Source organism: Asterias rubens, chromosome 6 (genome assembly GCF_902459465.1).
Source record: "Asterias rubens chromosome 6, eAstRub1.3, whole genome shotgun sequence".
In the NCBI taxonomy this organism is placed as follows: domain Eukaryota; kingdom Metazoa; phylum Echinodermata; class Asteroidea; order Forcipulatida; family Asteriidae; genus Asterias; species Asterias rubens.
This window is the reverse complement of record NC_047067.1, coordinates 3,101,497-3,116,306: the sequence shown is the minus strand read 5'-3', so window position 1 is coordinate 3,116,306 and position 14,810 is coordinate 3,101,497. Positions and strand designations below refer to the sequence as shown.

General features: G+C 37.7%; 1 protein-coding gene across 3 annotated transcripts in view; it reads right to left on the bottom strand.

The window, feature by feature from the left end:
• Positions 1–13,975, bottom strand: part of LOC117291173 (calcium/calmodulin-dependent 3',5'-cyclic nucleotide phosphodiesterase 1A-like) — a 47,462-nt gene extending 33,487 nt beyond the window's left edge. For 2 of the 3 annotated variants that reach the window (XM_033772747.1, XM_033772749.1), the window contains exons 1-2: positions 13,689–13,975; positions 8,100–8,174 (exon numbers count right to left, since the gene is read on the bottom strand). In XM_033772747.1, the coding sequence (XP_033628638.1) occupies positions 8,100–8,174; positions 13,689–13,794 (181 nt within the window). In that variant the 5' untranslated portion in view covers positions 13,795–13,975. The remainder of the gene's footprint in view (positions 1–8,099; positions 8,175–13,688) is intronic. The other variant, XM_033772748.1, reaches the window with a different exon arrangement.
• Between the last annotated feature and the right edge of the window lie 835 nt (positions 13,976–14,810).

The following is a 14,810-nucleotide window of genomic DNA, read 5'->3' as shown; positions in this document are numbered from 1 at the left end:
ACGATATAAACGAACGCTTTTCATAGACCAACTTGCTCGATCCAAGGCAACGTGTTCCTATTAACGATTTGACCAGAATGACCGGAGTACAAAATGGCGGACGAAACCTCAAGTTAAACCCAAAGTCTAAAGAAAGGCTTATATAAATATATAAAAACGACCTCACGTGATACCCGATAGTTACTAGTAGACTTGATTCCAATCCTTTGGTTAACCTTTAATGTCTCTTATCAAAGATTATATTATGCCGTCAGCCGTAGGCCTGCTAAGATATTCAGGGAGCTAATCTCCTTAGCATGCTAAAGCGACTATGGAGAGTTTAATGAAATGATGTGTAACGAGCCCGAAACAGCACGGTTTTACCCCTCGAGGGATGAGTGCATTATTACTGCCAGTGTACTCGTGTGTCCCACGAGTTAACCCGGCCGGCACATTTCCCTTCCTAAACAACATCGCATGTTGAATGAACATTAAAGAGTGGCAACAACTTACAGTGGAGCGTTAGATACACACCAAAAGAGGCAAAGAAAATGAAATGAATAAATTGTGAGGTAGAATTAGTTAACAGTGTTACTTAAAGGCGAAGTCTTGTTCAATTTAAAACGAATAAAGTAAATGTTGATGAACTTTTGACCCTCTCGTTTTTGGGTACGTAAAACCGGGTCTAGTACGCGATCGTCACTTAGCCGATCCGAGGACAACTAATAAGACTTCGTTTTGATTTAAATTGTACAAAATCACATTGAAAATTACTTGTATTAGGTACGATACCATTACACGTGTACAAAGTGTGACAAGCCGTTTTTGAAAACGTAAAGATGGGCTTCGACGCCGTTACTGTTGAATAACATTATAAGTTGCGGTGCCCTTGAAGAACATTTGCAGGTAGCCTGCAATATATTTCTTACAACAATACCTCGAGGTATTACAACATTCAGACGATAGATGAGACATTGCTCGTAAAATTTTTATGTTTTGAATTCAGTCAAAATGGTTTGCCGCATTGAAAATGATTCAAAAATCTGAGCTGCACGTCGCTCCTTTGTCGAGTTATCAAGAGTGTCACGTATGCTGAGAGTTTGAAGAAAAGTACATTGAAACAGTGTGTTGTGTACCGGAAACCATGGATCGTCTTTTTTCTTTTTCACAACATCGTTTCCCCCTTCCTCCTCCTTCCCAGATTGCCCGCTGCTCACGTTTGGACGATTCCATTATGATGTCTATAGATTTAACCACCACGTGGTTTACCGACCTCACAATACTTTTCCATTCTCCCCTTTTATAGTCGAAACAGTTTCACCCTCCTCCATTTGCCCATTCACACCCCTTCGTTTCGATCGATCCTGTTTTAACTGTATTGTATTATGTGCAGAAAAGATTTCGGCTCTACAATGTTTTAATGCGTATAAACTACAACTATTTTCTTGCATCTGATGAAGCAATTGTTGCTATGAAAGCTTTTGCAATTTGGGAAAAGTTAGTCTTTAAGTGCTACCATTACTTTTTGTTTTAACTACTTTTTCGACACGATGCCACACATGTATCGAACTCCTCGATGGCTCTCTTCTTGCACACAACAATAAAATAAAACGAGAAAACAACACCACCACCACCACCAACAACAACACGAAAAAACAAAAAACAAAAAACAACAACAACAACAACACAAACGGTAACAAGAACAAAGACAAAGTCAACGACGAAAACAGCAACAACAACAACAACAACAACCACAACAACAACAACAACAGCATGCAGCAGCAACAACAACATCAGCAACGACGACAACCGCAGCAACATCGACATCAACAACAACAACACGTCGACAAGAACAAGAACAAGAACAAGAACAACAACAACAACAACAACAACAACAGCATGCAGCAGCAACAACAACATCAGCAACGACGACAACCGCAGCAACATCGACATCAACAACAACAACAACACGTCGACAAGAACAAGAACAAGAACAAGAACAAGAACAAGAACAAGAACAAGAACAAGAACAAGAACAAGAACAACAGCAACAACAACAACAACAAAAACAACACATAACCAACAACAACATCAGCAATATCCGTGGTATCCGCTTACGAAAGCCATTGAAACCAATCTATGTACACAATTGTCATTAAGTGTGTTTTTACTATCCTTCGTTCAACTCTGCCCATCTTTGTTACGTCCCTCGTGTGTGATATCGATACTTGGATGCTGGTTGTCATTATCGCAAAGTGGAACAGAGCATTCTACCCCGAAGCTGTGGACTAATATTATTGATTGAAACGGGAGGAAACACAAAATGGCTGCCTCGATGAAAAGTAATGATGTCTGGAGACATTTATAAGTCGGTCACGTTCGTTGTAGTCTTCTTAGAAGTAACTATCAAATGAGTCCAGTTATAACGATATGGGGTTACTGTGACCTGCTCTCATCGAAACAAAATTCAATTGTTTTATGTCAAGCAATTCTCAACATTTTAAATTAAACCAACTTTTGATTTTTGGTCGAGTTGTCTTATTTTCCATACATTTTGTTTACATCGATCAGAATAGTACATAACCAAATGTCATCTGTGCACACTTTCTGCCTGTTACATTTTGACCTGAGATTAGCGGTTAAACAAGTAATGAGCTAAATTTATGGTCCAGTTACTATGGCAACCGTGTAGGGATTAAATCTAGAGTGAAGAAACAATGGTTCTCGTCTGTTACACTGCTTCGATATTAATACGTACATCAGTATAGCAATATCATATTTCACACTTCCCTTTTTCGAGATGAGTATTTCTATAATCGAAATGCACTGGGAATATAAAATGAAATGTTATACTTTGAACGGTTTTTTAGTAATCTTCTGCGAAATGAACGAAGCTCAAGTTTAAGATCCCTCAAATGTACTCCCATTTTCGGACGGGAAATTAATATTTGTGTGTGTGCGCAAAAGATAGAGAAGAGAGTAAAAAGAATCGATGGCAATAAGCGACAACCGAGACTGAACAAAAATTGGAAGAGATGTAAATATTCAAGAGAGATAGGCAGGAGGAGGGGTGGGGTGTAATCTGAATGAGATAGAAGAACCCATTTCAAGTCAATATTTGAGGTACGTGTTTGAATTTAATTTGTTTGGTGAATGAGATCTTCAAAGTGCGATTCAGTGTGTGAAACGGTACCGTTTCCATGGGGGTTGTCGGTTTAGCATTATGGAGGAACCTAAATGAGTTTCAATCACGATAAAAAAGAAACAACTGAATTTGTTCCACTGTGGATACGTAACTTGACTAAGATGGTTAAAGTATACACTGTCAATCTGGAAATTGGCAGCCAGTGTTTTGATGTTTCGAAACACAGTAATTAGGAATCGTCCTGGACTTCGATTATAAGAACTTTTCAATAGGAATTAATTCTAGGAGAGTTCTGATAAAAGTTTATTACAGTAAGGGCCAGGAACAATCAAATTAATGAGTGGATTGGTCTATTTACCTACTTCTGATCTGTCAATTTGTTTTTGTGTTTATAGATCGATCTAGCTGAACTGCTTCACGAAATATCATTAAAATGACATGTGTGAGCTTATAGTCTAAGGTGAACATGCATCAAGGCTTACGAGAGGACACCCCATGATAAAACAATTTAAAGGCACTGGACACTATTTCTAATTTCTCAAAATAGTTGTTCACAAAAAACATTGTGAAAAAAACGGCTCCCTCTGACGTAAACGTAGTTTTTGAGAAAAAAGGTAATTTCTCAGTTAAGTAGTAAAAGACTTCAGGCCCTTTTTTTTAGTGATATAAAATCACACAAATCTGTGCAACAAAGGGGTTATTCTTTCATTGTTCTTTTGCACTTTCGATGACCAATTGAGTCCATATTTGCACACATTTGGTATTTATTGCATTTGTAGGGACAGGCACACCACGTGGGAATACTGGTCTTTGAAAATTACTAAAGGTGTCCAACGCATGCCTTTAAAGGAAAGTTGAGTCCAAGACACACAGAATTGCATCAAGTGAGCGATTGGAATAAAGCTACAGGATTTGTACAAATTATAAATAAAACATTGGGTAGGTCCTTAATTATAAGTCCCCTTTTTTGGGGCTTCAGCACGGATAAGATAAGTTCAGCAGGATCTCTTGTGCAACATTATGAATTATTCAAGTGCCTTCTGAAAGTATATACAGAATCATTAATCTTAAACAACACGCAGAATATTTTATCAAACCTAAAAGCTCAGTGTACTGAAGTTCATTTCTTTTGAGACATATTTCTGTCTGAAATGCTGTTGAAATCTAGATTCAATCGTAGCATTTGATAAAGGCCCCTAACCAAGCATAAAAACACAATGACCCAATGAGAAATCGATTCCTTAAGAGTTGCTGAAATGCTCACATTTCGGTCGTGTCACTCCATACTAAGGAATGTGAAATAATTTAGACTTCATAAAATCACAACTAAAATAGCACCTTCAAAATTTATTGCATAAAACCTTACTTGGTGACGAGTAATGGGGAGAGGTTGACAGTATAAAACATTGTTAGAAACGGCTCCATTTGAAGTGACATAGTTTTCGAGAAAGAAGTAAATTTTCTCGAGTTTGATTTCGAGACCTCAGAATTATAATTTGAGGTCTCGAAATCTAAAAGCACACAACTTCGTGTGATAAGGGTGTTTTATTTTTCATTATTATCTCGCAACTTCGACGACCAAATGAGCTCAAATTTTCACAGGTTTGTTATTTTATGCATATGTTGAGATACACCAAGTGAGAAGACTGGTTTTTGGTTTTTGACAATTACCAATAGTGTCCAGTGTCTTTAACTCCGATCATCAGAAAAGTTAACAACATCTGGGAGGTTAGGCTTTTAAGACTTTCCAAAATGTATCTGGAGGCATAAGAGCAGATATGCATCTATTTATAGATACATTTTCATGCCACGTGTCCCCAATGTCACCTTGTTGATTCTACCAAATGGAGTGTTTTTCTGCGTCCCTTTGTTATGCACAAAATGTTAGCTGTTTTTCCTGTGGGCAATTTGGCGATTTTCTAGCAGAGTCCTGGATGTAGAAGATGATAAATGACGCTGATGGGAAATACTCAAGTGCGCGACCCGTATAAATAGCTGTAACACAAAATTGGAACAAGCGGGCAGGGAAACCATTCCGCTAATTTGTGTAAAGAATTATGGGTACTTTTTGCATCACAAAACGAAATGTCCACAGTTTTACATTAAACCGTTTGTCGATAATGATAGTAGAAGGCAAACCTTAAAATAGTTGTTGCCGAGGTGCTGTAGTTTTTGAGAAATAAGTAAAACAATGTCATGAAAATAAGTTTTTACATGCTGAAATAATTTTCGTCTCATGATCACTGAGACGAAAATTATTTTCATACACTTTTTTTTGTATTAATTTCTCAAAAACTACAGCACCTCAGCAAGTAATATTTTCAGGGAAGCTCTTGACTATTATTATCCTCCAGCTACGTAAGTTAAGTGTAAATCTGTAAACATTGTGTTTTTTGTCCTACAAAAAGTACATAAACCCTTTAAACAGGGGTATAGTAACGTATTTAGGCCCACTGCTATTTGTCTTCAGTTGTACTCAGAGACAAAAATAGAAAACGTCAATATAACCAGCTCAGTGGAAATTATTTTTGGAAATATAATCTTGTTGCCATTACTCGATGACCCACAATGTTTGCCACCAATTTCCCACGAATAACCGCCTTCGAGAGTACAATTGCATTACTAAGAAAATATAAAGTTTTAAAACGTTTACATTGTGTGAAAGAAAATTTAAGACAGCAACGTTTAAAAAACATTCTTTAAAGCATTTGAGAACTATTTACTTAAAGGTCAGTGTGAAACGGCGGTGTTTAAGCTATACAAGCAAACTTATTGCATCGGGATATACCTCGCGACACTATAATAATCAATCACCATGCCTAAGTTTGCTCTCTAAAAAACCGAAAACGGATTTAAAGGAAATGGGAATTTTAACTCAGATTCTGCGTCAGCTTGATCCCTTTATGGATCATTTAAACCCAGGTCGGGTAATAGAAATAGGTTGTAGGTTGATTCTGACCCAAGAGTGTAAGGATGAAAAAATAAAATTAAAAATAAAAAATCCTCAAAATAATGTAGAATTTCCCGTTTTAGGTGAGGTACGGTGAGCAATGTATTTGTGTCCGCGGTGATTATTCTGGTTCAGCTAGGTTGGCTCAGTGGTTTCTTTCCCCGTCTTTCACCTATATGGAACCCGGTTCAAATCCCACGTGGATTGGGTTCCCAGTCCCTACCTGACTGCGTGGGTTCCCCCATTTGGATTTTCCTCCCACATCTAAAACTGAGCTTTTGTTCTCGTTTCCTATTTATCCCGTTATTTGCGATAATTGTACTGTTGGATATATATGGCCAAATAATAATTAAAGACAATCAATAGTAAGGGCCGTTTCAAAATCAAGACTTTATCTCAAGCTCTGGCACCGGCTGATGCTCTGAAAGTGCACACTTTCCTTATAGAGATTCATAGAGGCTACTGTGGAGCTGAAACCAAAGCGATGGTTTCGAACATTCCACAGTAGCAGCGTCAGACATACAGATACCTGCCTTCATTATTCATGTCCACACAGCTACAAACAGGTTGATACAAAATACACTTTATTCGCATTATGATAACTATACACAGTTCACCCATGGTGTTTCATTCCTCCATGTTTCGCCAAAATCTGCAATTATGCATCAAATCCATTTTATTCTCTCTGATGCGAGAACCATAACAAACAGGTAATCCCTTATTATAACTTCCGTTATTTGCGAGATAATTAGAAAAAGCGACAACGTAATGAAACACGAGAAACACACTCTTTACACTAAAAAACATCACATTTAAATAACGGCAGTTAGTCTTCTTCCTCTTTTCTAACCGTGTGCGTGATTCTACACACAATGCACGTCATTACAGCCGAACCATCTTTCCAAAATTACCAACCAGTGAAAATTATGCATTGAAATCTCACCAAAAAGCTTAGCTATCGTTATAATAATAGCAAGATCCCCCACGGGGAATGAAGACCCCCCCCCCCCCCCCCCCCCATAGAGCCACACACTGTATTAATATACCATCATATTAATGTGTGCTCATCAAAACCAAGGCCTGTGGCTTGTGACATTGTTGATCAAGAGGAAAACGAAGGTATGGCTCGGGTTATTTGTTGTGACAATGATGGTGTGCGTCAACGGCTACCCTAACGAGAAGTGAACGCCCTTTTTTTAGTCTCGTACCATTTCTCTGGCGAGTTTGTATATACACGGGAAATTAAGTAAATTATAATGACATGATAAATATAGCCTGGATACATTTTTGTAGATGTGCTGGTGCTGTTAGTAGTGTTCAACTGTTGTGTAGGTTTATCATATTACAATGCAGTTTAGGAATCTGTATTATGCCTGATTTACATAAAGATGCATAATTGACGATTGGCTGAAAAAGGACGTTGAAGACCTGCCCGACCGTAAGCGGCAACAGGTGATCTTTGCTGAAAATTATTTAAAATATGTTCAATTAATAAGGAATTAGTTTATTATCGTTACTTTTTTTTTTAAATGTTATTCCCAGAGGTATACCCTCCATTTAAAGACGCCGAACACTATTGGTAATTGCTCGAAATAAGTTTTAGCATAAAAACCTACTTGGAAAGAAGCAAAGGAGGAGCTGTTGATAGTAAACAACATTGTGGAGGAATGGCTTCCTCTCAAGCAACGTAGTTGTTGATAAAGTGGTTTCTAACTCAAAATGAAAACACTTCAGGCCTGAAGCCCTTTATTAATTTATTTTATTAAGCACCTGAAAGCACACAAATTGTGCGACAAATGTGTTCTTTCTTTCATTATTCTCTTGAAACTTTGATGACCAACGAGTCCAAATTTTCACAGATTTGTTATTTTATGCATGTGATGGGATACACCAATTGGGTATACTGGTATTTGACAATAACCAAAGGTGTCCTGGACCAGTGCCTTTAAATGAAAGTGAGAAACTAGACGATTCTCCACATCCTTCGAGTTGTCAAAATAAATAGAACAAAGTGGCTTAACTTACTTGGGATATCCCCGTTCTTTGAGGCCGAGTTCCCGGTATCATCCTCCGTGAACGATGAGGAAGACGGATTTGCAACTGTAGAAAAATGAGCAAAACAAGAAAAGACGCGTTAAAGGGTGTGTACAACATTGGTAAGATGGAAATAATATAAACATTGACAGGTTTTGACATAAAGGTTGTCGTGGTAGTAAACTTTCATTGAAATAATGTTGCTTAAAATGCTATAATATTGTTCTTTATCGCGCTTGTCCGGCCAAAACCCGATGTTTGAAAAATTACCATCGTTGTACATGTACTTTAAGCAACTTGAATCAAAGAGAAGAAAATAACTCTCTAAATGCAAAGGAGTGAAAAGGCACTCTTTGAAGAGCCATACGAGGGCATATCTTTTTCGAGTGGTCTTCCACTCTTTTATTTAAGGTTGCATCTTTTTGAGTGATTTTTCACTCTGTCCTGAGGTAACCCCCCCCCCCTCCCCAATAACAAAAAGAGAAAAAAATAGTGAAACAACCATCCCTCTTTTTAAAAAGCGATATGAGGGACAACTCGTAAAGAGTGGCGTTTTTCACTCTTTTTCATTTTGAGAGTAGATATTCACTTGGTGTTACTGCAAACCTCTCTTAGATATACTTCCACAATGCAACATTTAAAATCCTACAGTACGGTTGAACGACAATCTGCGCATAGAAGAATACTCAAACATATGAATCTCTTTGACTGCGAACCTTGCAACTCTCGGACTTAAATTTCATTTGATATGGTCTTATTTTCTCAACTCAATTTGAAATTGCTATGATTTGAACAGATGCACGATGTATTGACTCAGTGCTCGCCTGTATGGATTAAACAAATAGAACCTATCCCGAAGCAACCTGTCGGTGCATGCTCCCAGGTTACTGGATGACTGTTTATTATATTATTTCCTGGCGAGATGTACGTTGTACCTCACTTGTTTCAATTCTGGGAGGTCATCAGTATGGGTGTTCGGATCCTGGTAACGACATAATTTTGGTGTTTTTGTTCAAGGCATCGGACCCGCCCTTTGTATTGTCAAAGACGAACATTCTTACTCGATGTATCCCAACATGTGCATTCAAAACAAATCTGTGAAAATTTGGACTTAAACATATAGTGAAATTCACTTTGGTTTGCGAGTCTAAACACATCTAAGTTCAGAAATACATCATAGAGTAAACCACGTTTATAGGCTCCATAATAACACAAAATCAATAGGCGCCAATACTATGCAAGGAAAAACAGTGAAAAGGTAGCACACCCCCAGTAAACAGTATTTAAAAAGTATTAATCAATCAATAGCATGATTGCACTGGGAGAAAATGTTGTGAAGATTTGATTGTTTTTGCATGTCCATTCAAATCGAACGCACTGCAAAACCGAACTGTCTAAAGAGGGGCACAGTTAAAGAGACACAACACGTTTGATTTTCAAAGACCAGTCTTCTCACTTGGTGTATCCCGACATAAGCACAACATAACAAGCCTGTGAAAATTTGAGCTCAATTGGTCATCGCAGTGGTGAGAACATGATGAAAGAAAAAACACCCTTGTTGGACGAATATGTGTGTGTTTTCATAAAGGAATAAAAGACTTCTAGCTAAAATTCTTTTATTAGACTTCTAGCTAGAAGTCTTTTATTGTTTTAGTGAGAAATTATCTCTGTCTCAAAATCTATGCACCTTCAGAGGGAGTCGTTTCTCACAATGTTTTATAATACCATCAACAGCTCTCCAATGCTAGTTACTGGCTGTTTAAGTTAGTATTTGTTTTGAGTAATTACCAAACGTGTACCTTCCCTTTAAACTTATACATTGTATGCGAAGGTGGTGTAAAACACGACTATGCCCATAGCGAAGCTTAGAGCATGGTTTTTACTTCACACTGGCATAAAAACAAAACTGATATTTGTTCCCTAAAACAAAATAGGACTTGAAAGACAATAGAACTTGAATGTATGCTCATACAAATTAACAGTATGTCACAACAATTGAGTTATCCAATCTCGTTCCCACGACTAGGAGTGTCCCCACCAGCAAATGTTATAATTGAAAGCCCCTGGAAACTGGACTGGGGATGGGAGTTGAATGTTTATACCGCTCATCAGTATTTAATGGGACGGTGAGAAAAGTTGCATAAATTACAGCGTACTTTGTATTTTATGCCTAGAGGTTCAAAGAGTTGGCTGAACACGTGTGACGGGATGCACTTATGGCGGCTTGGATACACTGTGGTTTGTGTTTATTTTTATGTAGTGGTCATGATTTCCGTTAAGGTGATGCCATCTTGTTTCTTCCCCTCATCAACTCAATCCAAAACAAGGCTAGGATGTAAAAACTGTCTGACCCCACTATGTGTTGATAATCTTTGTCTGAGAAGCTGTAATGAAGCATCTTGAATTATTATAACTGGTATATTATTAAGAATTCAATACAAGTGTCGGTATGTTACCGTAGCATTTGAGAATCGCTGACAAGCTTGTCAAGCAATACGGTATCTTCGCTGGTAGAGAAATGACTGTCGCAAAAGGAACTTCAATCTATTTAGGCGCAATTTCATGGGTCTGCTTAGTGGTAGACTCTTTACAAGGCACCTTACGACAGGCTCTGATCATGCAGTGTGTAATACATCGCATGCTTAGTGGTAGACTCTTTACAAGGCGCATTACGGCAGGTTCTGATCATGCAGTGTGTAATACATCGCATGTAGCGTTACTCATCTTAAACCGCGATAGCCAATTAATAGTTAATCCATTCATCAAACTGATAACAACCATCTTAACCCCCAACGTCTTAAAATTCTTAATGATGTCATGGTACAAACTATTTTTGTGTTCTTTCTAGAAGATCAGATGACGAATTTGTATGGCTTCGTTAGTATTTGCCATCAAGTCTGAAAATAGTGTTGATTGGTTTTAAAAAGGCGACGAGTGTGACGTTCCATAAGGTGGATGTTCAATGAGGTATCTTAGATGATCCAATATCATAATGGAGATCTTAAAGAGAGATGGACGCTCGAAATTGACATGACGTACCGACGGATGTAGAGTTTGGATTATGCTGAGTTCACCTTCAAATAGTTTCTTACTTCAGAAGTCATGACTTCTGATTGTCTATAAACAGATAAATAGGCGAGGTCAATTTGATTTATTTGTTTCGACCTTGGTATAGTTTAAATGTTTTTGGTGAGCAGACATCTCGACATGACCACGATACAAATCGTCAATTGTCTTAAATCCGCGCATGATCCACTTCTAAATGGATGATGATCTACAAGTTTGTTAAAACTGTTAATTAAGTCAACAAAGAATAATTTTGTTTAGAGTCCACACATTTGGCTATGGTACACATAGTCCTAAGTTGCCGTTCATACATGAAAAGTACAATGGTCAACAAACGACCCTCCTTGCAAAACTTGAAACGAGTTCAGTCAACTCCAATAGACAAAGACGGCCACATAACCTTTGCATCTCCTAATATAAACTCAAAGAAACATGGTGGATTTACAATGAAACCATTTACAAGTCGGCTTAATTCTGATAGAAATGGTAATTTTGGGACGAGGTTCGTGCTAACCATACCTTCAACTCACCTTATATGTTATTTTCACTACACTTTTCCCTAACGTGAAAAACCTGGTAGGTTTATCAACAACTGAATTAGTTTTATCAAACACAACAAAGGATCACACCCATGCATGACATGTGAAAACCATCTGTAGATCTGCGTATTTCAATACAAATGTACACATAGACGTGAGTGGGTGTTTTCGCCATACAATAATACACACAACATGTCCTGTTTTATAAATGAAGCGACACATGTTGGATTCAACCTGAATAGATTCGACGTGTAACTGACATTCAGAATAAAGGTGACATATCAATGAATTATGTCGGACACACACCACACAAACTCCGTATCCAAAAGGGTAAAGTTACAAGATATCATTGGCATACTGAGTGTAAAACTGTCAAGATAAAAACAATTCCTGCTTATCATTATTGAGGAGAAGCTATCTTGACCTACTTTGCATAATTATTGCAAGACATATATAAACTGGAGCGAATTTCATTTTTGTTTTGAATATTTTTATTTGGATAAGACTGTTTGGATTTGTAGACCTTAAAATACTTTGGTTTCGACAACAGTTTTGTTACAGTAAAATGTCAGCTGAGGCTCAGAGCAGAAATCAAGTTAACCAAACATTTGTTTTTACATTTCTATTTAATCGCTCTCCTAAACTAAGCAACATATAACGTTCTGGTATGTTAAGACATTCGGGTAACACATGTAATTTAACTGTTTTATAAAACAGAGACATAGTTTATTCGCAAGCAACGTATCCGCATCAAAATTTGAAGTATAATGTTCAGAATAAAAAAAACAATGTGTTATATTGTAGATCAAATAACAAGAACAACAAAATAACAGATACTTTTAAGAAATGTAGAGCTAGCAACATACATGTCTTTAGTATAAAGCTGACATACAGAACGTTCATAATAACAACTGCTCTATAATGAAAACGGAGGTCACTATTTCCCGCATAATCTCAAATTTTATATATACCAGCAAATTACAAGCCACCATAATTTAAATAATTAAAGAATCAATCAGCCGTTTTTGTATAATTATAAATAATTGTTTTCCAATTTCTCATCAGCGTTGAATCTCCCTCACCCCTTTGCCCAAATGGTTCTAACATGTGTTACAAGCTCTCTAGTTTCCTTTCCATAACAACTGTGTAGAATAAAAAAACACTTAGCAGCGCCGGACAAAGTGCTGTGGGAAAACATCACTTTACATAAAGGCGCGAACCCCCAGTGCGTCCATTCGACTGCTGCAAAATATAAAATCTCCGTGTCTTCGGAGATAAGTCATAGGCCCTTGACGGCTGTACGTCGACCCTAGGGACTCCGGGAATGATAAACGGCAAACGGAATATTCAAAATACTTTTAGACGCGATCGCAAGGTGTAGGTTAAAGCCTTGCCCTGGAGGTAAATGTATGCATTCCTAACTTAGCGTTATCGTTAGCAGAGACACGATACTCCAGGGGTCTCTGATAATCATCTAATGCAAATTATGTATTTTAAGTTATTGATTAATATCAACAGGTGGATATGTTTACTGTGTAAAACAGTAAGTTGTATCGATTACAAAATAATTGTTTTAAGCGGTAATTATATGCATATTTTAAGAAATATCAACAGCAGCGGTTAAATAATGTACCAATGATGTTTTATGAACAATATGCATGAAGGCAAAATGCAAGTAAATTATTTACACAATGCGTCATAGGTGTTTTACAGAAGCTGTTAAATATCAGCGTTCAGTGCAATGGTTAAACGTAATGAGGATGTTGAAACAAGCACAATGATCGAGCAATAAACGATACCATTGCTGCATTGGTCGATGCAGCAATACGATATACCGTAACAGTGAATATCAGCGCTCGCTTATGACCAGGCTTCGAAAAAAGACCCGTTTATCTCTCATAAAGTAGATATTGTGTACACCACAAATGGTAAAATCAATAACTAGACTGACTGAAAGAAGACTACAAATCCTCACTTGGTATCTTGGAAGTTGAAGGCAGCGAGTGACAACCCCCTCGTCCCTGAGGGTTCCTTCCCGATCGACCCCGCTTCATCATCCTCCGTAGTTGACGTGGATACATCCTTCTTTTGTGTCTCCTAAAAAGTCCCACTCCAAAAATCCAACAGACAATACCTCTGTTGTTTCCACACTCACTACTCTGCGTCAGAATGGATCCGTCCTCAGCAATTACCAGCGTACTCAAATGTAACTCCGCTGTACATGTTGTCTTATGATATCAAACACATGTGGTTTATGTGGAGTGCATTATTATTATTATTCCCAGACAACTCACAGGATCGCCGTATGCGTGTATCGTGGCAGTGGCATGCAACACCCATGCAGCAGCAGGACATGATGTCAATACATAATCCCGCCAAAACGAGTATCGTCTGCAACCCTACCCACAATGCCTAGAGGGTGATTTGTACGAAATATTACGCGGGGTTTGTGCGGGGAAAAAAATTGTATTTCCCTTGGCGGTTTATCGATGGGGCATTTTGCAGTAAAGTGTGCGGACGGCTCATGCATACGTGGCGATTTCGACGGGGAGTATTACGTAGGGCAGATAATAACAAGGTGTTAGTATGCAATGATGTCTTGATGCTTGAGTTAATCGGTGTATAATCGGTAACCGTGCATTGCCTGTAATAATGTTAACATTTTCATGTTTGGCGAGCACTCTGTACTCGCCAAGCACTTTCTGCTTTAAAGAGGGCAATTAATTATAAAATCTCACACTCGTTGACGAAACTTAGCAACACGACGCCTGTGTTTTCCCGCAATGATTGATGATGGCAATTCGTGTGGAAAGAGACTCATTTTGATCGTCAATAGAAGATTGGACACTATCTCACAATCAATGTTTGAACAATAAAACTGTTTCATATAATAAGTCATGCTCGATGTCGATCTTGGGTAAATTTCGGAGGTGTCTTAAAAAAACTGATAAATGAGATTATTGTACGATGGGAAATAAGTTTGTTATTTCAAAAGAATGGCGTAATTTCCCTTTGATTGCTGCATAATTCATTGAATGATAATTTCTGTCAACAAACATTACAATTTCATTTGATCCGAGTAATTTGTTTTCTACGT